The following is a 21,479-nucleotide window of genomic DNA, read 5'->3' on the forward strand; positions in this document are numbered from 1 at the left end:
CAGGTCTTGTCTCCTAGGTAATGACGGAAGCACAGGCGGCCGATGAAGCACCCTTCTCCCCAGATCCAGAGGGCTGATGTCATTTCCTTCGTCCGGGCGGTTGCACCAGTGACACGGCGGGCTGTAGGGCGGGGTTAGGTACCCGAGAGACCTGCGGCGCGGTATGTCACTTCCTCCCGGAGACGCTGTTTCGTAGCAACCGCTTCCCACCTCCGTTCTTAGTACCGCCTCCTCGCTCCCTGAAGAGTTGGTGTCTGAGAGCAGCCGGGCGCAGGCCCAGGAGAGGGGCCAGCAGCTGGTTCCTCCGGTCGCGGGGAGACATCCGCAGGAATGCAGAGTGAGTACAGACCGCGGGACTTGGGGGTTGTGGAGAATCGGGGCGGAGGCGTCGCTCGGCTGTGCACCGACCTGGCTAGTGGCGGGTGCTTGGTCGGCCACACGGGGCAGAGAGGGCAGGGACAGGACGCCACCTGGCCTGGCCGGAGCAGTCCCCGCCCCGCGCTGCTGAGGGCGGCGGGGAGGGTGAGCAGCCTCCGCCTGGAGCACTGGAAACGTCCACCGGACCATTTAACAGAGATTTTAATGCAGTCCATCGCAGAAGCTTCTTTTTGTTTTATCGAATAGTATTTCAACACTGGGGAGAGAGAAGAGTGGCTGGAAAAATATCACTATTTACGATCTTTTTCTTTCCCAGCACTGTATGTAAACTTTTTTAAAAAAATGGTGATGTTCTCAGTTATGTACACTAAGTCCCCTACCTATGAACCTTCAAGTTGCGAACTTTAAAAGATGCGAACCTGCGTTCTCAGGTCCAATCACGTACGTTAGTTCACGTGTATGGTGTACATTGTCACGTGCGTGCGTCCTCTACAAGTGGTTGTGCTTTTGTGTACTTTACTGTACAGTACTGTATAGGGCACAGTAATTCAGTATCTTTGTTTCAAGCCCAGGATGCCCAGAAGCAAGAGGGTAGATAGAATTGAATGCAGCCAGGAAGCAGAACATGTGCCATCAACGTCAGGCCTGAGTGAAATTGCAGCTTGCCCTCCGTCTCCTATTGCTGACGATCCTTCAGCTCCACCGTCTCCTACCTCCTCTCCTCACTACAGCCAGTAACTCTTCTTGCCTGTTCCCTCGATGCTGGCCCCTGTATGCTAGCTGTTGTACTGTACTACTGTTGGGTACCTAGGCTAAATTTGTTGGACTTACGAACAAATTGGACTTAAAAACACAATCTCGGAATGGAACTCATTGGTATGTAGGGGACTTCTGTACTTCAGGGGTCCCCAACCCCAGGCCGCAGACCCTTGTTAGGAACCAGGAACCGGACCGCACAGTAGTAGGTGAACGGCGGGTGAGTGAGCGAAGCTTCATCTGCCGCCCCCCATCGCTCCCTATCGTTTGCATTACTGCCCGAACAATTCCCCCCACCCTCCATCTGTTGAAAAATTGTCTTCCACGAAACTGGTCCCTGGTGCCAAAAAGGTTGGGGAACGTTGCTGTACTTTATGCTGACAATCTTCTTCTTTGTAGCCTTTTAAATAAGTATGGCTGTTTTGTAGGCTATATTATACTTTTTGAATGGAAGAGAGGTGAAAAAGTTTCTATTTTAATTGGCAACAACCTATTGCACTCATTATTTAAATGAGTGCAATAATTGTAAAACTTATTTAGGATAATAAAATAATAGAAATAGAAATATTTTTGGATAACTTCAGTTTGAATTTTATTTTTCTGAAAACAAGTTTGTTAGTAGAATTTGCTTTTTCTTTACAAGAAGTCTGTTTATTACTCTGCTACTGAAAAGTGAAGATATAGCTCAATGTTCATATGATGCTTTTCTGGTTTTTGTTGGGCTTTGGGGGCAGGGAGGGAGTACTAAGTGTAGTAATGGAAATTCTCAAGCATACAAAAAGGTCTGATTTGTTTTTTATATATTTTAGCCACCATCAAGAGGTTGAATTATCCCTATCATTTGTTAGCCATTTTATAAAATTAGAGAATTAAAATAAACACTATGTCTGATGAAGTTTTCAGCACAACTTTGGCATATACAAAGAGTCCAAAAGTCACCAAAAGAACTACTTTCCAGGTAAGGTATTTTTATTTTGAATGATTTTACAAGGTAAACACTGTATTAGGAATATTGGACTTGAAAGTGCTTCTATTCAATACAACAGTCCTATGTAAAGCTGGAGTAAATCTATGTTTCTTTTGAAATTTTGCAGATGATTGTATTTGGGCCCCAGTATTACCAACTCTTCTGTGTGGCTTTAAGACTACCAAACTAAACTCAACACTAGGTTCTTACTATATTAAAAGTTAAATTAGCTTTTAAAAGTTGAATAGCAGCTTCTAATTGCCATTTTCATATAAAAATTGTTTTTTCCCCCCCCTGGAGTAACATTATAACATTTAGGCTTTCTCTGTCCAGTCACTACAATTTTGAACTCAGCCTCTAAATTTGCAGTATTGATTACATCTGTTAACAGCAATATGCTGAAACAAAAGATCATAAAGAATACCAGTTTCTTCCATAATGCCAGTTTATAATGAACCCTGTCTAAATTGAGTCCTTCAATTAATTTGCTTGGTGTTGTCTGTCTTCTTTAATTTAACCCAAAGCTCCATGAGGAAAGGAATTGTCTGTGATGTTCTGCATTGAGTCTTAGGGGTTGGGTGCATGGCATAAGGTAGGCTTTCAGTGAATATTTGTTAAATGAATGAAACCTAAGTTTTAAGGCAGTTATTAATCAAGCATTATTTGTTTAAAGAATTAATTCAATATATGAGACCTCCACATTTGGGTGGAAATTGATTTTAATTATCTTATTTCAGGATGAACTAATAAAAGCAATTACAGCTCGCTCAGCCAGACAAAGAAGTTCTGAATACTCAGATGACTTTGACAGTGATGAGATTGGTATGTGAGAACAGGGGAAAGTAAACCACTTCTCTTCCTTTTGCTTCTTTAGTTAGGTTTAGCCCAACCCTGCAAAAAAATCACTATGTGAAAATAATACCTATGAATTCACAGGTTTTAGATCTCCAACTTTTTAATGAGTAAAAAGCCAATCTTAATTTTAAAGAAGTTGTATGATTGTCCTTGGTTTTTTCTGAATGTGTGTATAAAAATAAAATTTAACTGACAGCAGATTTGCTTGTTAGTGGTAAACCACATTGGAGATAACAAGTTCATCTTTAAGGTCAACTCTATGAGGTAATAACTAGGACCCATAGAACTAAACTTTGTGCATGTTAGGATCACTTTTATGATGCTTTTTATAAATCAAGGGTTTTTTGGCTGTGAAAGGGAATCAGTATTAAAAACCCAATATATCAGTACTGTATGGTTAATTTGGTTTCTTTTGATTATGTAAAATATTAATACTTTACATTTCAGGATAAACATACAAAATTCTAAACTTGAAATTCAGTGTTTTATACTTTCAATGAATAACTCTCAATGTTCTCTGTAAAAGTAATCAGAACAATAGTTAAATCATTGCTTTATAGTTTGGTTAGCATTCTTTATTATTCTTCTCAAAGTAAAATCTAATACTGTGGTATGGATGGAATTGCAGTTCCAAAATTTTTATGAAAAAACATTATTAGCAAATTATTCCATTTACAAATATTGTTGACCTTATGAAGTTTTTGAAAAAAAAAAAGCTTTACAGTACAAAATCTAATTTAAATGTCCATGGCTGATTATTACTTTGAAGAACTTTTGAAGGACTCTTCTCAGAGCAAGCACAGTGCTTGGCTTGACAAAGTATTCATACTCGATAAGTATGTTTTGAATAAATTAATGAAACTGAAATTTTTATTTTACAAATACCAATAAAAACTACCAAAGTTAGCTGTTTTTTAGGGCTGCAAATCTATTCACAGTTGTAAATTCATTTCCAGTCTTTAAGGTAATCTTTTTGATTGATGTAATCTTCAAAACTTTAAAATATACTATTGAAAATATTTTTTCTCTTCTATTTTTCAGTTTCCTTAGGTGATTTTTCTGACACCTCAGTAGATGAAAATTCAGTTAAGAAAAAGATTAATGATTTTCATATATCAGATGATGAAGAAAAGAATTATCCCAAACTGTCTTTTTTGAAAACCAAGGAATTAATCAATGATGTGAGGGAAGATGAGCCAGTAGTCTCTGTCAAAAATGATGAAATGGCACATGATGGTTGTGAAGGCATGGTTATAAATCCCTTATCTGAATCTCAAAATAAACAACAAGAAGGTGAAAAAGAGAAAATTAAAATGGAAACGAAACCTAGAATTCTTCCAGTCAAAAGTGCATCTTCAGGTAATTTGTTAGGTTACTGTAATCGCATTTCTTGAAAGTTTATTTGAAGATAATCAATCACAAAATACTTTTATATGGTAGCTAGTAGATTTTTAAAAATTTTTATTTATTATTTATATTTGGCTGTGTTGGGTCTCCATTGCCGCTCACAGGCTTTCTCTCGTTGTGGAGAGTGGGGGCTACTCTTCATTGCAGTGCACGGGCTTCTCATTGCGGTGGCTTCTCTTGTTGTGGAGCATGGGCTCTAGGCTCGCAGGCTTCAGTAGTTGTGCTGCATTGGTTCAGTGGCTGTGGCTCACAGGCTCTAGAGCACAGGCTCAGTCGTTGTAGTGCATGGGCTTAGTTGCTCCGTGGCATGTGGGATCTTCCCAGACCAGGGATCGAACCCATGTCCCCCACATTGGCAGGAGGATTCTTAACCACTGCATATGGTGGCTAGTAGATATTTAAGAAAAAAAAATCAGACAGCTTTCAATTTTACAGATATAAATAAAAATAATAGAGCCATAGAGAGAAAACATAATTCTGATGTCCAGTTGTACGTTTAGTCTTGTATCTCTGCTAGAGCCTGATAGCTGGCCAAAGTACCATCAGTCATCCACAGCTGTGGCTCCAAAGCTCCTGGGTCCAGCCTTGCTTAGGCCTGTGATCTCCAATTTTGTTTTTAGCAGTGGAACTACAATGGAATCCTTTAAAATCCATCTCACACTCCAGACATCAGGGTTATAGCAGCATTGGGGCTAGTCCTTAAAACAATCATTTCTATACAGCCATTTGCCAGAATATTTGTTTGGCATTTGTATATTTGAAGGGGGTGGTGGGGGGAGGTGTTGTTGCTGTCATTGTTTAAGCCTCCAGACTTTCCTTAAGAAAAGAGAATCTCCATTTGGTTTCTCTGTTCCACAGGAAAATCCACTAAAACTCAATTTTCTGTGGGGATGTTCCTAGTGTGATTGCAGTAGTTCCTCCACAGTTCTACTGAGCTCTGTGCATAGTGCAGCAGAGATGGAGTGAAGCAGGCACCAACTGCTGTGACATCCCCCTGGGCTGTCACGCAGAAACAAGGACATAGAAGTTTAAGGATTTGAAGTCTTCCAGTCTTTTTCTGTTCTATAGAAAAAATAGTAGTGGATGCTAACCCTCACAAAAACCTCATTCCTTCATATCATCATTAAATATGGTACTGGTAAGTATTTCATACTTTACATATTAGATAGCACTGGTAACCTTAGGCAAAGCTATATTTCAGACACTCCTTTTCACACCCCCACAATTCCATCCACTTTCAAATGAGGAGAAGATATGAGCAAGCAGGGCTACTAGGAGAAAAACTACTGCAAGTTAATTATGTGTGACCTCAGCTGTAGGGTAAGCCTCACTGTCTTCAGGAGTGGGGGAGGAAACCTGCTCTCCTTTCCTACAGAATTGTTTTAAGAATCTACTGAAGTATGTCTCAAACTATAAACTTCTACAAAAGTGTAAGCACAAGGCCTAATGAAACAGAATTAACTTGCTAAAATGTACCTTCCCAGTGTACTGAGTAAAATCAAAAATGGAGAGAAGGGAAATGTAATCAAACAGTGAATAATCCATTACATCACCATTTCCCAAAGTATGTTCCACAGTTTGTGCATTGGTATTGAGGGGAAAACACAGAGTTCTAGGGATTTTAAACCAATTTCTCTATGAACTTCTTGGAACTGTTAATAAAGACGTATGCACAGTGAATCTTCAAGAAAGAGTATGCAGTGTTTCCTAGTCTTAGTTGAGTTTAAAAACCGATTTTTATGGATTACGTTTATCCTATTTGTCCTGATTCTAAAAAAGCTTTTCATTAGGTTAATAAAGAAATGTGAGCATATTATAGAAGCTAAAAATTAGTCTGATATAGGTAGAAGTATACAATTAGAACTTTATGGAAGATAATCAGCAATAATCCACCCATTTAATATCTTTTTTAAAACCTGTGACAAATTAAAATGAATAGAGAAATACTGTATTTTGACTACAAGATAGCTCAGGATTTTAAATGTGCAATACTGTATTTTTAAACAATCATTAACCATTTGCAATTCAGTATATGTAGGATAAAAAAAATTACCAAAACAAGTAATCATTTACATTTGATTGTAAAGTAAAACATTTTGATAATGTATAGATGTATTTTTTTTTTCTTTCTGAAAACTTGATGCTTCTGGAAGTGGAATTTTGGTATAAAATATATTAAAATCATTATTCCTATGTTATTCAAGTTAAAGAAAAAAGTTGAGGCTGCTGGTTAGTACCTGGAATGTAGAATTCATTAAGCATTTGAATGTATAAATGAATAATTTATTCATTAAAGAAGGAAAATGGTTAATGAGCTTAGCTTTATCCTTCTCTAAATTTTTAGACTTTTTTTTCTTATAGAGTTTAGAACTTAATATTTTTAATGTGGTGAGGTATTGCTGACTATCACTTAATGCTTTATAAAAATATTAGAACCTGAAAGTTTCCTTTGTTTTTGCATGTCTGTTGTAACTAGTACAATATTCAACCTCTCACTTTTATCAGGTAATGGTCACATTGGTACTGATTGTAGAAAGTAAGTTTTACAGGTTATGCTATTTTTATTTTAACTTTAAAGCAGGAGAACCTTAACTCCATTAGCATTGGAGTCTGGGTGCTGCTGCTTTAATCCCACAAACTAGAGTTTATGACTATGGGCAAATGACCTCTTTGTTCCTCATTTTATTTACCTGTAAAATGGAGACAATAGTTGAACCACCACTAGGGGTTTGAGGCAATTAAATTGAGTTCATGTATTTGAACTGCTTAGAGCAATCTTGGCATAAATTAAGTACTCTAAAAATGTTTTTACTATTCATTTTATTGTTCAGCATTTGTTCATAAGCAGATCATTTTATTTATCCCACATTTTTATTGTGGGTACGATATGTTTCACTGTTACAAGCACTGTGATAGTAGCTATCACTGCGGCATTACAAAGACCTAGTACCAATCCTCCAACACTGTCTTAGTCCGTTTGGGCTGCTGTAACTGAATACCACAGACTGGGTAGATTATAACCAACAAAAACCTGTTTCTTACAGTTCTGGAGGCTGGAAGTCTGAAATCAGAGGGCTCACGTGGTTGGATAGGGCCCTCTTCCGGGTTGCAGGCTTCTCATTGTATCTTTATTTGGTGGAAAGGGCAAAGGAACTTTGTAGAGCATTGTTTTAAGGGCACTAATCCCATTCATGAATATTCTACCCTCATGACTTAATCACCTCCGAAAAGCCTCACCTCCTAATATGTCATTTTTGGGGTTAAGATTTCAACATAAGAATTGGGTGACACAAGAGGTAAGAGATATGGGAACATATGTATATGTATAACTGATTCACTTTATTGTAAAACAGAAAATAACACACCATTGTAAAGCAATTATACTCCAATAAAGATGTTTAAAAAAATAAAGAAAAAAGAATTGGGTGGGGACACAAACATTCAGACCATAGCAAAGACTTTACAATTTGGTGGGAAGGTGTATAAAAGGTATAGTAAGAACACAGGAAAGTGAGCATCTAAATTTACCTGAGGGCATCAGGGAAGGCTTCCTAGAGGAGCTGGTGTTAAGCTATAACTGACAAATAATAGTACCTGTAGTCAGGACTCTCAGATGCAAATGACCCAATTCAAACATCAGTGGAAAGAGTTTATCCCTGTGTTGAGCATGGATGTCAGAAGTCCTTGCTTTAGGTGTGATTAAGTGTGGAGAATTGGTATTTCTATATCATCAGGATTCTCTCTATTTACTTTTGCCCTCCCTCCCTGACCCTCTCATTCTCTCCTTCTGCACTGTCACTGCCCCATTTACTCCATCCCTTGGTCCATTTTACTGTCATTTGGTTTCTTTGTCTCAGACAGTCCTTCACTTGGCAGCAGAGAATGCCACTAGCGGTCTCTAAATCACATCCTTCCAGCTCCATGGCCTTAAAGGCATATCCACCAACTCCAGGTAGAAAAATCCTGACCTCTTGACTGCCTGCTGTGGTCAGGAGAAATGAAGTTTCTGTGATAAGCTGCACAGGAAGGAGGGGGCTGCATCATGTGCACATCATTCTCACTGAGGTATGGAGGAGATATTTATTAACTCACCAGAATCACATGGAGAGAAAGGAGGAGAGGATACCCAAAAAGAAAACAGGAGTGGTGAACAAACCAGAACAGGAAATGTCTATACAATCGTTGATATTCACTGAACACTTCCTATGTGTCAGGCACTGTGTTGTGCGCTTTGTATGTATTATCTTACTCAAGTCCCATGAGCACTTTAGCAAATCTTAGCTAATTCCACCTATAGGAAAACTGGGGTGTGTGGCAGTTATCTGATTCGTGTAAGTTTACAATGCTAATAAGTGTCAGAGCAAGATTCAAATATGACATATCTGAAACAGGCAATCCATACAGAGAGTGGGTAGAATGCTGGTTATGAGGGGCTGGAGGGAGAGAGAAATGGGAGTTGCTAGTCAACAGATGTTAATTAAGTTTCAGTTATGCAAGATGAATAAGTTCCAGAGCTCTGCCTTATGGCATTGTGCCTTTAGTTATTAATACTGTAATGTGCACTTGAAAATTTGTTAAGAGGGTGGATCTCCTATTAAGCGTTCTTACCACAGTAAAAAAAAAAAAAAAAAATCACTCAAGGGCTTCCCTGGTGGCGCAGTGGTTGCGAGTCCGCCTGCCGATGCAGGGGACACGGGTTCGTGCCCCGGTCCGGGAGGATCCCGCGTGCCGCGGAGCGGCTGGGCCCGTGAGCCATGGCCGCTGAGCCTGCGCGTCCGGAGCCTGTGCTCCGCAACGGGAGAGGCCACAACAGTGAGAGACCCGCGTACCGAATTAAAAAAAAAAAAAAAAAAAAAAAGACTCAAAACCAGACAATATACAATATTCTGCTTAAACTGAGGTTCCAAAGACAGGCAAACATTTGTCAGGAGGAGAAACGGGAAGGAAGGCAGAGGGAGAGCTTGGGTGGCAAGCTCTGGTGGCAAGAGGGATGTGGCATAGCTACAGAAGGAGAGTGAACCCAGCATTTCAGGACAGATTACTAAGTGGGTGTGTCAGTGATGAGGCAGCACAGGTAGCCAGGGACAAAACCATGAAACCTGTTATATTGTTCAGAGGCAATGAGTTTTTTATTCTGTAAGACTGGCTGATGGGGAGCCATTGAAAAATTTAGTGGAGAGGAGTGATGTGATCTGATTTGTGTTTTATAAATGTCACGGAGGCAGTAATCTAGGTAAGAGTGGATGAGGAACTGAGAGTGGGGAAGTAGAAAGTGGGAGAAATGAGAGAGAAATTTAGCAAGTAGAATGGATAGGGTATTGTGATTCTTTGGATTTTGAGGGAGGAATCTAGGATGACTCTTGGATTTTGGATTGGACATTTGACCAGAGTTTAGCACATACCTAAAATTGGCAATGAAACATTTATAGTGGTTCCAAGTAGGTATGGTTGTAGAATCTTCTAGCAGGATTTATAACTCTACTTATAGATAAAAAGGATAAAGGTATTAATTAGTTCAGTTTTGAAGTTTCAGCAGAAGAATACATTGGTAGAACAATGGAGAGATGGATATGTATAACAGGTAACATTTAGGGAAAAGTTCATGTAAACTGTTTCTTATCATGTTTTTAGGGCTGGAAGTATACCAGTATTAGATTGTTGTTTTAAACTTAGAACTAATGAAATAGTAACTGAGAAATTTTAATAACTGCTGGAGAGGTTTTATGGACTCAGAGAACAGCAGCTCACAAGTTACCCAGTTGTCTGTTCCTTCTTCCAGGGACATTTGGCTCTTCTACTCCCTGTACTGACATCATCTTTATACTTGTAACAGCACTTACATTTGTCTTATAATTTTATTTGTTTAGAATCGTCTCCTTTCCCAACCTCTAAAATCCTTGGACAGGGCCATTGCCAATGTCTTGATTCTGAGGTCCATTAATGTGAATGATGTGTATGGGGCCTGGCAGCAGACACTCAATAAATGTTTGATGGATGAACTGCCTCATTTTATAAAGGCTGAAACTGAGGCAGTTTGGTTTTGTTTGTTAAAAAAAAATTTTTTTTAATACTATGAGAGTTGATGAGTTAACTACTCACAAAAGTGAAGTATACAAGTTACTTCCAGGATGGCAGCCATTAAAAAAAAATTTATTTGATTATGAACTATCACCTACTTGTACTTTCTGGAGTTCTGTGTAGAGAAGGGTGTGGGCTTCTTCTAGATTCTCCAGGATAGAAAGCCAAGGTGCTTGGGCACAGGAGGGAAGTGTGGTGGCATCTGCGGTGCAGGAGAAGCCATGGTCATTTAAAAATGTATTTTTGAGTTTATTAAATTGTATTTAATATTTTAAAACATTGTATTTTTCTGCAGAGAATAACAGCAGCCTTGAAGCAGACAACCACTTTAAGCCTTCACCTCGGCCAAGGAGCATGTTGAAAAAGCACAGCCACAGGGAGGAGAAAGACAGAGTAGGAGAAGACAAAGACACTGCCCTCCATGAAGAATTAGAGGCACATTCTGCACCTTCGTTCCTCCCAAGGCTGAATGGCAGACAACCAGAAGCTGAGAAAAATGCATTCTCTGAAAACCTTGACCCTGAGGTTAGCACTACTGCTAAATTGTGTTTCTAATTCAGGTTTTTGCATCTGATTATAAGAGAAAGAATATTTGTATGTGCTCATGCATGTGTGTGTGTTTTACATATTTCTTCAGCAATTGATAAGGAAATAATTTTAAGTTTTTAAAAATATATTATATTTTATTGGATCTAAAACTCAATTGTAAGATATAGCAAAAATACAGCATTATTTTACGTACTGCTAAGAAAGAAGAAAACTGCTAAACTGTAACACACGATGCATCCAATTTCAGAGAAAGTAAAATGTGAATAAAACTGTTGCCTTTTTGAATCTATGCAACACTTTAATTGCAAGAGTTTTTATTTACATATTTTTGAATTGTATAATTTATGGCCAGTGTCATTTTCTTCATTTGGTTTTAATCACTCAACAAATGTATACTGAATGTTCACGGCACAGTCCTATATTTTTTGGGGTATACCAGAAGGGATGTAGATGTGATCCTTCAGGACTTCATCAGGAGTTTACTGTGTATTGTTATTAGGGAAGAACACTTGGCCGCCTGTCTTTATATTTCACTATGGTTAGAGAAGTTCCACCTCACATTTCAGAAGGGGTAAGTATGGGAAGAACATTCCTCCTCCACAATCTGCTTGAGCAGATCAGAGAAAAGGAACTAAACAGTACTGGCTAAGCTTCTTTCTTTTTCTCCTGACTCCTCTGTGCTACTGATGTGAGAAAAGATCTGCTCCCTGGAAGGTGGTACAGAGGCAGACAGAGGAAGTCCTTTGTATCACAACTAAACAGATTAATCTCTCCAATTCAGGCCAGAAGTATGAACACAGTAGGCTCTGATTCCACTCTTATCCTGTAGGTTAGCTTTACCAGAAAAGCTGGAAATTTGATATAAATCTGCCTGACTTCAATGTGCTATTTCCTAATTTGTTCTGAAAATCAGATGAAGAGAGGGTGTTATCAAAACCAAACAATTATTTTATGTTTAATAAAATCATCTGGCCAAGTGGATGTTGTGTTAATTCACTGTAGCTGCTATAACAAATTGCCACAAACTAGATGACTTAAACCAACAGAAGTTCTCTCAGTTCTGGAGGTCAGAAGTCCAATATCAGGGTGTGGACTGGGCCATGTTCCTTCCGAAGGCTCTAGGGAAGAATCCTTCTTTGCTTCTTACAGCTTCTGGTGGTTGTCAGAAATCTTTGGTGGTCCTTGGCTTGTAGCTGTATCACTCCAGTCCTTGCCTCCATCAACATCACTTTTCTTTAAAAAAAGGCACCAGTCATTTGATTAGGGTCCACCCTACTCCAGTAGGTTCTCATCTTAACTAATTCCATCTGCAAACACCTTATTTTCAACTAAGACCACGTTTGGAGATTTGGGATAGACATGAATTTTGAGGGAACACTATTCAAACTGGTAGTGATACCTACCTTTAATTGCTCTTTGTGATGTATTCTATATCCCTTGATTAAAGAAAAAAGTATTCCTAAAGTTTTTTAAGTAACATTATATTATGACAGAAAATTTAATTGAAAAATACCTACCACTACCTAATAACATTCATTATTCTTACTCCCCTTTTGGGCTGGTTTCCCTATACTTGTTTTTATAATATTTGTCATCTTAACATTCACAATGTTTTGTAACATGCTTTTTTGTTTAATCTCTTAACATTAGGCCATGACGAGTTTACATGTTTCTGGGTGATCCTGAGACTACGTTCACCTTAATGACTATAACATAACCCATATTGTAGAGCTATTATCTTTGTTGGGTATATTAGATACTTCTGTTTTTAATAGTCTAAATTTTCCTTATTCCTCATTATAAAATTTTCCTGACCATGCTCTGAATCTTCTTTAAGCCCACATTTTCAGGGATTTCCCATTTTTTATCCAAACCTTCTCTCTCTTATGTCTATAATCTTTGGCTCTGGAAGAGTCTATTTTCATCCACATTCAACTATGCTGAAGCGTCTTTAACTTTGTATAAGCTTTCACATGACACTGCACCTCTCTCCTTATTGCTTTACCTTCCTGCAAATGTCACAGCTGGGTATCGAAATTCTTTCTCGCTAAAACCTCACTTCCCACATTTCCTTTGTGTGTTCATGTGTGTGTGTATGATGATATATATCTATGTTTATATATTAAATTAACTCATTATTCCTGGGATAAAATCTAGGTGATCATGGTAGACCATTTTTGGGTGGGATTTGATTTTTTAATATTTTGTTAAGACTTCTACATCACTATTTATGGAGGTTGTCTATAACTTTTTCCTTATAATGTTGTTATCAGGTGTGAGTATCATATGAATTGGGGAGTGTCTCTTCCTCCTTTATTTTCTAAAAGTTTGTTTGGTATGAAACCAAAAGTTTAGTTTCATTTTCCCCTTAATTGAGAGAATTCACCAGCGAAATTATCTGGGCCTAGAATTTTCTTTGTGGAGAGGTCTTTCACACTAAGTTTGATTTTTTTTTGGGGGGGGGGTAAATATTTGGTATCCAGATTTTCTCATCAGTTTTGTAATTTATGTCTATTTAGAAATTTCTCCACTTTATCTGAGATGTTGAATTTATAAAGTTGTTTGTGATATTCCCTTATCCTTTTGATGACAGTAAAATTATCATGACATTCCATCTTTCATTTCTAATATGTAGTTTGTGTTTTCTGTATTTCTTGTTAAATATTGATAGGCATTGCTCAGTTTTGTTAAAACTTTCCTAAGAACCAGTGTTGGCTTTGTTAGCTTTCTCTGTTGTTTGTTTCCAATTTCATTGATTCTCAATCTTTATTATTTCTTTCTTTTATTTTCTTTGGGTTTAATTTCTTACCTTTAAGTTAGAAAATGTGTCCATTCATTTTAAACTTTTCATCCTTTCTATCAAAACCTTTGAAAACTATAAATTTTCCTGTAATGCACTGATAAGCAGCACCCAATTTTTTTGATGCCATTTATTTTCATTATCATTCCTTTAAATATATTTTCTAATTTTCCTTGTGATCTCTTTCTTGACCAAATGGTTATTTATGGTGAATGATTTCATTTCCACATATTTAGATCTTCTCTAGATATATTCTTGCATAAATTTATAATTTAATTTTATTATGATCAAATAATATCTTATATGAATTCACATTTTTAAAAATTGTTGAGATTTTTTTTTATGGCCCAGACTAAGTGTGTCTTATGAAAGTTTCATTTGTGTTAACAACGAATATGTGTTCTGCAGGTGTTAGATATAATGTTCTGTAATTTCAGTTTGGTCAAGATTGTTGGTAGTGTCATTCAGATCTTCTCCATTCTTACTGAATTTTTGTCTAGTTGATTTACCATGTACTAAATAGAGTGCGTTAAAATCTCCAGTTATGTTTGTGAATTTCTCTGTACTTTTTGTTCTGTCAACATTCCATGACAATGTAATTAGACACATACACACACATTCATCATTATTAGTTCTTGACCCTATTTAGCATTATGAAATTTTTGTATCTCTGGTAATGCTTCATATCTTGCTGTTTGTTTTGCCTGATATTTCAACATTTCAGTATTTGCATGGTATAACTTTTTCCATCATTTTCCTTTCAAACAATATTTCTCTTTTTCTTTAAATGACTCTTGTAATAGCAGTTTGGTATTACTTTTTTATCACGTCTGACAATCTGCTTTTTAATTGTGATCTACTTATGAATCCATTATTCCATTTATGAGTGTTTAATCCATACACTTTTTAAAATAAATTTATTTATTTTATTTTTGGCTGCATTGGGTCTTCGTTGCTGTTCACGGGCTTTCTCTAGTTATGGCAAGTGGGGGGGCTACCCTTTGTTGTGGTGTACGGGCTTCTCATTGAGGTGGCTTCTCTTGTTGTGGAGAACAGGCTCTAGGCGCACAGGCTTTGGTAGTTGTGGCTCTTGGGTTCAGCAGTTGTGGCTCATAGGCTCTAGAGAACAGGCTCAGTAGTTGAGGCTCACAGGCTGAGTTGCTCCATGGCATGTGGGATCTTCCCAAAGAAGGGCTTGAACCCGTGTCCCCTGCACTGGCAGGTGGATTCTTAACCACTGTGCCACCAGGGAAATCCAGTCCATATACATTTAATGTAAGTACACTTAGGGCCAATTTGTTGCTGTTTGTTTTCTATTTATTTTATCTATTTTTTTAAAATTGAATTTGTTCCTCTATAACTTCTTTCTTGCCTTTTTTTTTCAGAGTTAATCACATAGGTTTTAGTCTTCCATTAGTTTTCTCTGTTGCCTTTTGACTATAACTATTTGCATTATATTTTTAGTAGTTATCTTATGGATTACAAGATTCAACTATAAATGATCACAATACAGTTGACACTGTATTGTTTCACATTTAAAATAGAAACCTTGTAACAGTATAGTTCCATATACTCCCTCATCCATCATGCTGTTGTTGTCATGTATGTTACACCTACTATATGATATAATTTCCACAACAAAGAGTTATAACTTTTCTTTAAAGAGCCTTTTAAACTTTTTATCTTAGATTTTTAAAGAACTAAAAGAAGAAAAGAATAAACATTTATAGTTTTCCTATATATATATATACCATTTCTAGGGATCTTCATTTCTTCCTATAGATCCAGATTACCTTCTAGTGTTATTTCCCTTCAATCTCAAGAACTTAATTTTGCATTTCTTGGTTTGCCAATGATGGATTCTCTCAGTCTTTGCTCATCTAAAACATATTCACTTTATCTTCATTTTTGAAGGATGGCTTAGTTGAATATATACTTCTTGGCTGACAGTTTCCTTCTCCTATCCCCAGCTCTTTATAGGTTTCCATTTGTTCCTGGCCTCTATTATTTCTGTTAGGAAATCAGTAAAAATTTATTTTGCTATCCTCATACAATGTTTTGTTTTTTTCTGGTAGCTTTCAGAATTATTTTCAAGATTTGGTCTTTTTTCTTTGACTTACAACAGTTTGACTATGAGGTACCTAGGTGTGTTTCTTTATATTTATCCTGCTTGGGTTTTGTTGAGATTTCAGGATTTGTAAACTGGTATTTTCCATGCAGATGTGAAGTTAAATTTTTTATTCTGTTTTATTTTCCTTCCTCTTGTTTGTAATTACATGCACATTGAAATTTTTGATATGTCTCACTGATCTCTAAATTTCTTTCATGTTTCTTCAATCTTTTTTCCCTTTGTTCTTTTTAGATTGAATAAGTTGTATTGTTCTGTCTTTAAGTTCACTGCCTTTTTCTACCATTCCTGATCTGCTATTAAGTCAATCAGTGATTTTTTTTTTTTTTTTAATTTCAGTAGTGTTCAACTCTAGAATTTCCATTGGTATTTTTTGTATTTTCTGTATCTAATAATGAGATACCCCATCTATTCAGCCACTATGTATATATTTCCTCCTAAGTGCTTGAACATATTTATAATCCCTACTTTAAAGTTCTTGTTTGCTAATTGCAACATCTGAGTCATCTCTGGCTTGGTTACTATAGACTTCTTTTGTTGTTTTTGCTTTCATGAGTATGGGTCACCATTTTTTTTTTTTTACTTTACTTATTAACTTTTTGATTGACTACTGAACATTATGAATGATATGTTGTAGAGATTCTGAATTCTCTTATGTTCCTCTGAACATGTGTTCTAGCACACAGGTATTATGGCTAGACTCAAATTCCTGGCTCTTTCTCCCTTGCCATGGACATTGACTGAAATCTCTGCTTAGTTTTTTCACTTTCTAGCTACTGTGATTTTACAGGACCCTGTGAGGTCTTTCCCATGCCATGCATAGATGAGCCAAGTGTTTGAGGTGGATTTTATATGCAGATATTGGGGTTCATGCCTTCTGCAGCTCTTCTCCAAATTTACTGGCTGATCTTCTAGTCCTAAACTCTATCTTCTGACCCCTCAAGCCAGTCTAGTAATGCTGCAGCCTTCTACTAAGCTGAACAATTGGGGGAATTTCCTCAGGAAAAAGGCTACTAACTTGCAAATCTCCTTGGGTAAATCTTCCCTTCTCAAGGTAGACTCCAGTGTTTGAGCCCTTCTGCCATCTGCCCAGATGGTTTCTCTCTATTGCTTTTTACATATAATTTTCTTTGTAAATATTATGGGAAAGAAAATTAAAATGTATTATCTATGCAACAGAATCAAACTTCTTACATTATAATATCATCACCTTTAGACTAGAGTATTATTCTATAAAGATATGTTTAATTTATGCACACAAATGTAATTACTTCATTTCAGATATAATAATTATTTTAATTCATATATAGAAATTTTGAGGAAAACTAAAGTGTATGAAATCTATGTAGTTTTTAATCTAAAATATTTGGAAGTAACTGTCTACTTGGTTTTATAAATTGCTTTCGTTTGGTCAACAAGTAATATTTGTTTGAAGCTAAGGGTTTTTACCTACTCTTTCCTTTATACTTTCTAAGAGAGTATATACTTAGAGAAAGAGGTGTCAAATATTCACCTTAAATATTTCTGAGATTTGATTTTAGAGCAGCAGGAGTTTTTAAAATATAGAGGTTTCAGTTAAAGAACTGGAATAGCTCTTAGCGACCTCTTTTAATGATCAAGATATAAAGGCTTGAAAGTAAAGCATATTATAACCTCCTTTGACTTACTTTTGGTGTTTAGCAGAAAACTAATAATGCAGATTTCAGAGTTATTAAGTAGTTTTCATAATCCCATTGCTCCCCCAAATCTTGAGAACTAAACTTACTAGTAAATACATTTTCTTTAATAGGATGCATGGTTAACAAGTCTATCATCATCATCCCTTAAAGAAAGTCTAGGAAATTCCTCTTCACCAGTATCTGGGGAAAAAGCCTCCATTACAGGTGATTATATCAAATTATTCTACCTTATTTTATTTGTGAACTCTGTATTGCTTAGAATGCTATTTGTAAAAGAAATAATACTTTACAGAGTTATAGGAACAATATATGTTTGTGTTTGCCTGAGTTTTAATCCCCAAAATACAATTTATTAACCATGTGATTATAGATGCAGAACTTGATCTCTCAATGCCTCAATCCCCCAAGTTATAATAATACCAATCTCATGAGGCTATTGTGAAAATTAAGTCATACTATGCATTTTAGCCACTAACTCAATTCCTGGCACAAGTAGAGTATTCACTAAATGTGAGCTATTATTATGTAGGTGTTGCTGCAATAGTCAGCATAATGGTTAGGTGAACCTTTAGAGTGAGACTAAGCTGGATTTGAATCTAGGTACAACTACATGAGAAAGTAACTAACCTTTCTGGCCCTGTATGTTGCTCTTTAAAATTGGCTTAATAAGAGTAGGGTGATTGTGAGAATTAAATTAGTTTTAATACATGTAAAGCATGTAGAACAGAACCATCGTTAGCACATAGTAAGTGTGAAGTATGAGTAGTTAACATTGTTTCTTTTCTTAGTCTTATGACATGTAACTTAATGAGAGCTAAAGGCATAGTTGTTTTTAAGACTAGGATGTATAACTTACATTTATTAAGTGATTACTATGTAGTATAATATTTGTCATATTACGGATGAGAAAAACTGAAGTGCAAAGATATTGGGAAACATACCAAAGGTCAGTGATGGAGCCATAATTTGAATTTTTGGCTCCAAAGTCCTTCTTCTTTTCACTGAGTACATTGATTAGCAGCTCTAAAGAATCCATTAATGATACTTTGAATCATGAGTAGTCTCCAAATATGAATGCATAACTGGAATTATAAAGTGATATTATATCTAGCTTACCTCAAAACGAGTTCCCCAGAAATGGCTGTATTGAAAGCCTCGTAATTAAGACTTTGACAGTGAAGATACAGGTTGGCCAGTAGGTGGATCCTAGTAGAACTGAAAGTTGGTGATTAACGCAGAAAGCACTGATTTTCTGTTGAACATTCTAAAGTGTGGTAGAATCAGAATAATAGAAACAATTCTGTAAAAGCAAAACTGAATCCTCCGTGCCAGAGCTTAAGCCTGTCCCTTGAGCACTGAGAGGGTAAGTACTAGGCCTTCCTTTCCTGCCCTTTTGGTATCAGAGGCAACACTATATCATAGTGGGAGTAAAACTCTAAAGGATGACTTTATTCTCTGTGTGGTGGCCTCTTCTAGAACTGCATTGATTCTTGGTTCTCTCTACATCTGTACAATGTTATAAGTGTATTGCTAGTAACTGTAGTATCTTAGAAATCTGTTCCTCTTGCTCCAGCTAAGAAACAGAGGCTTTTGAATAGAATAGATATTGCCATTTCACTTACTTGGTTTATACACCAACAAGGGCTTGTGGCGTGTCTATGGTTTAGGGTTGTTATTCCATTTTCTAAGGTGTGTCAAATGCTCTAGTAGATTTAGTAGCCATTTTTTCTTTTGTAGCTCTCTTGGGAAAAAAGTTTATTCAAGTTGAATATGATAGTTTTCTCCATTTATTATTTTGCAAGAAAGAGATTATAGACAGTTTTCATTTAGCAGAAAGCAAATGAATCTGTTATCCACCTTATTAATTAAGAAGGGGAGATTTACTTCTGTTACTCTGTCACAAAATAGATCAGAGTGAAGAATGCACTGAAAACCATAATTCCTTGAAATCAATTGAAAATGAAGAGAATTCATTTTTGATAGACTTTGTTACTACACTTGAGAAACCCAAGGAAAGTCAAATGACTACTGGTGACCTTGAAGAAGAAAAGGAGAAAGCTGAACTGATTATGAATGATGACTTAAGAGTTGATGATCCACCACTATTTCAACTTCAGAGTATCTTATGCACTGAGTCTGCAAAGGTATTTATATAAAATTGTACCTTCTATACTACAGCTTAAAATTTAAAATAGAACTTTTAAATATTTTATCTTCCATGTTAGGTACATCTGAATTATTTGTGGAAATTATGGTATTATACTGTCAAGTGATTCTTATTCAATAGAATTTGAACTTCAGGGAGGATGCAGTGAAAATAATAAAACCCAACATTTCATTAAAGGTTATCAGAAGTATATGATCATAATATACTTTTAAATGTTTCAGAAATATATACCCAGAAGTGGGTAGGTTTCTGTAGGTCTTCATGTTATAAAAATACAGCTGTCTGAAATAATTTCTAAGGTTTTGAGTTAGTGAAGGATATTCCTTTGGATATAATTTTAAAATATTTTATAAATTTTAATAAAAAACTTTAAGAAAAGTTTATCAACATCCCTACCTATTTAAATGGATGGACAGGATCATTATCAGGAATATTATTATTATTACCTTGAGAACAAGACTTGTGATATGTAGGTTTACTTGTCCCTACACTACATTGCACCAGAGTACTATACTGTTAAAATATATGGGGAGCATTTTTAGTCTTTATTTCTCCCAAACTTTCTTTATGCAGTTTCTCCTGCAGTTAATTGGTGGCTATGTGTACTTATTACTAGGGAAGATAACAGTTAGCTGAAAACTTGTGGTTGAACAGGACTTTTATAATACAGAGTATTAAGTTTTTATTAAATTTTATGGAGAAGGTTCATTAAGCCACATTCCAGGTATATTGTCCCTAACCAGTTTTCTTAGGAAGAAGCACTAATGCCAAGTTAGGGATGTGTTTACATCTGCTCTCACTTTAGTGTTAGCACCCATCTCTCCATGTAAAGTAGAAAAGTTATTCCTTAAAAGGAAGAAGGGTATTCTGGAATTTATAGACAGGTCTTAGAAATGTTTAACAGAGGTAATTCTAAATTAGAACAGGTGATTTATAGATAACAAGTAAGATTATAACATATTTCTTTTGAATGAATCCTTGGCTTTATTCTTACTCTCTACTGAGTGATCTTAAGTCTGATTAATCATTCCCCTCTAAGGTCTCTTTGTTGGATTCTCCCCATGGAATAAAATGCACACTCCTCACCACTGGAGATCTCATACAATTCTTCCTGGACCTTATACTCTTCAGCTCTCCCTGCCATTCACTGTGTCTTCAGCATCTTTCACCTTTTTTGGTTTCTCAAAATTATCAAGCTCTCCATAGAATGTCATGTGGCCCTTTGTTATTCATCATTTGTCTGAGCTCTGATGTCGAGCCTTCAAGGAGGCCTTCCCTGATCACATTCATTATTGTGGCTCGTCAGCTCCACTCTGTCACTGTCACTGGACCCTAGTTTATCTCCTTCATGAGTGACATTAGTTTACGTATTTATTGCCAGTCAACCTCCCTAAAATGTAATACACTTATTTGTTCCTGGTGACAGCTATACTTGACACATAGTAGATGCTTAAAAAACATCGATTTACTGGAAGATTGGCCTCTAAGTCTAACTGTGTTAGATATAGTGAGTAATCCATCTTTGGTTTTTTTCTATTTAATAGAAAATAATTCAAGATAGAAATATGAAGAATAAAAAGTCAACAAATAATAGAGCATCCAGTGCATCTGGCAGGTAATAAAGTTATCATTTTCCCTCAGTTATGGGTTTACATTCCAAGAAAACTAGTTTTAGTTTAACTTTTGTACAGTAAATTTCATTTGGTGTTACTTAA

At 36.3% G+C, this 21,479-nt stretch overlaps 1 protein-coding gene across 5 annotated transcripts in view; it reads left to right on the forward strand.

Annotated features, from left to right (window-relative positions):
* The first annotated feature begins 248 nt into the window (after positions 1 to 248).
* MAP9 (microtubule associated protein 9) overlaps positions 249 to 21,479 on the forward strand; it is a 35,873-nt gene continuing 14,642 nt past the window's right edge. For 2 of the 5 annotated variants that reach the window (XR_010841008.1, XM_059066195.2), the window contains exons 1-8: positions 249 to 337; positions 1,944 to 2,092; positions 2,839 to 2,923; positions 3,998 to 4,315; positions 10,737 to 10,966; positions 17,708 to 17,801; positions 19,506 to 19,741; positions 21,309 to 21,379. Coding sequence is in view for 4 of the 5 variants with exons in the window: in XM_059066195.2 (XP_058922178.1) it covers positions 2,018 to 2,092; positions 2,839 to 2,923; positions 3,998 to 4,315; positions 10,737 to 10,966; positions 17,708 to 17,801; positions 19,506 to 19,741; positions 21,309 to 21,379 (1,109 nt within the window). In the remaining variant the exon portion in view is untranslated. The other 3 variants (XM_067035711.1, XM_067035710.1, XM_067035712.1) reach the window with 3 other exon arrangements.

The sequence above is a fragment of the Kogia breviceps genome, chromosome 6 (assembly GCF_026419965.1).
Source record: "Kogia breviceps isolate mKogBre1 chromosome 6, mKogBre1 haplotype 1, whole genome shotgun sequence".
NCBI classification, from domain to species: domain Eukaryota; kingdom Metazoa; phylum Chordata; class Mammalia; order Artiodactyla; family Physeteridae; genus Kogia; species Kogia breviceps.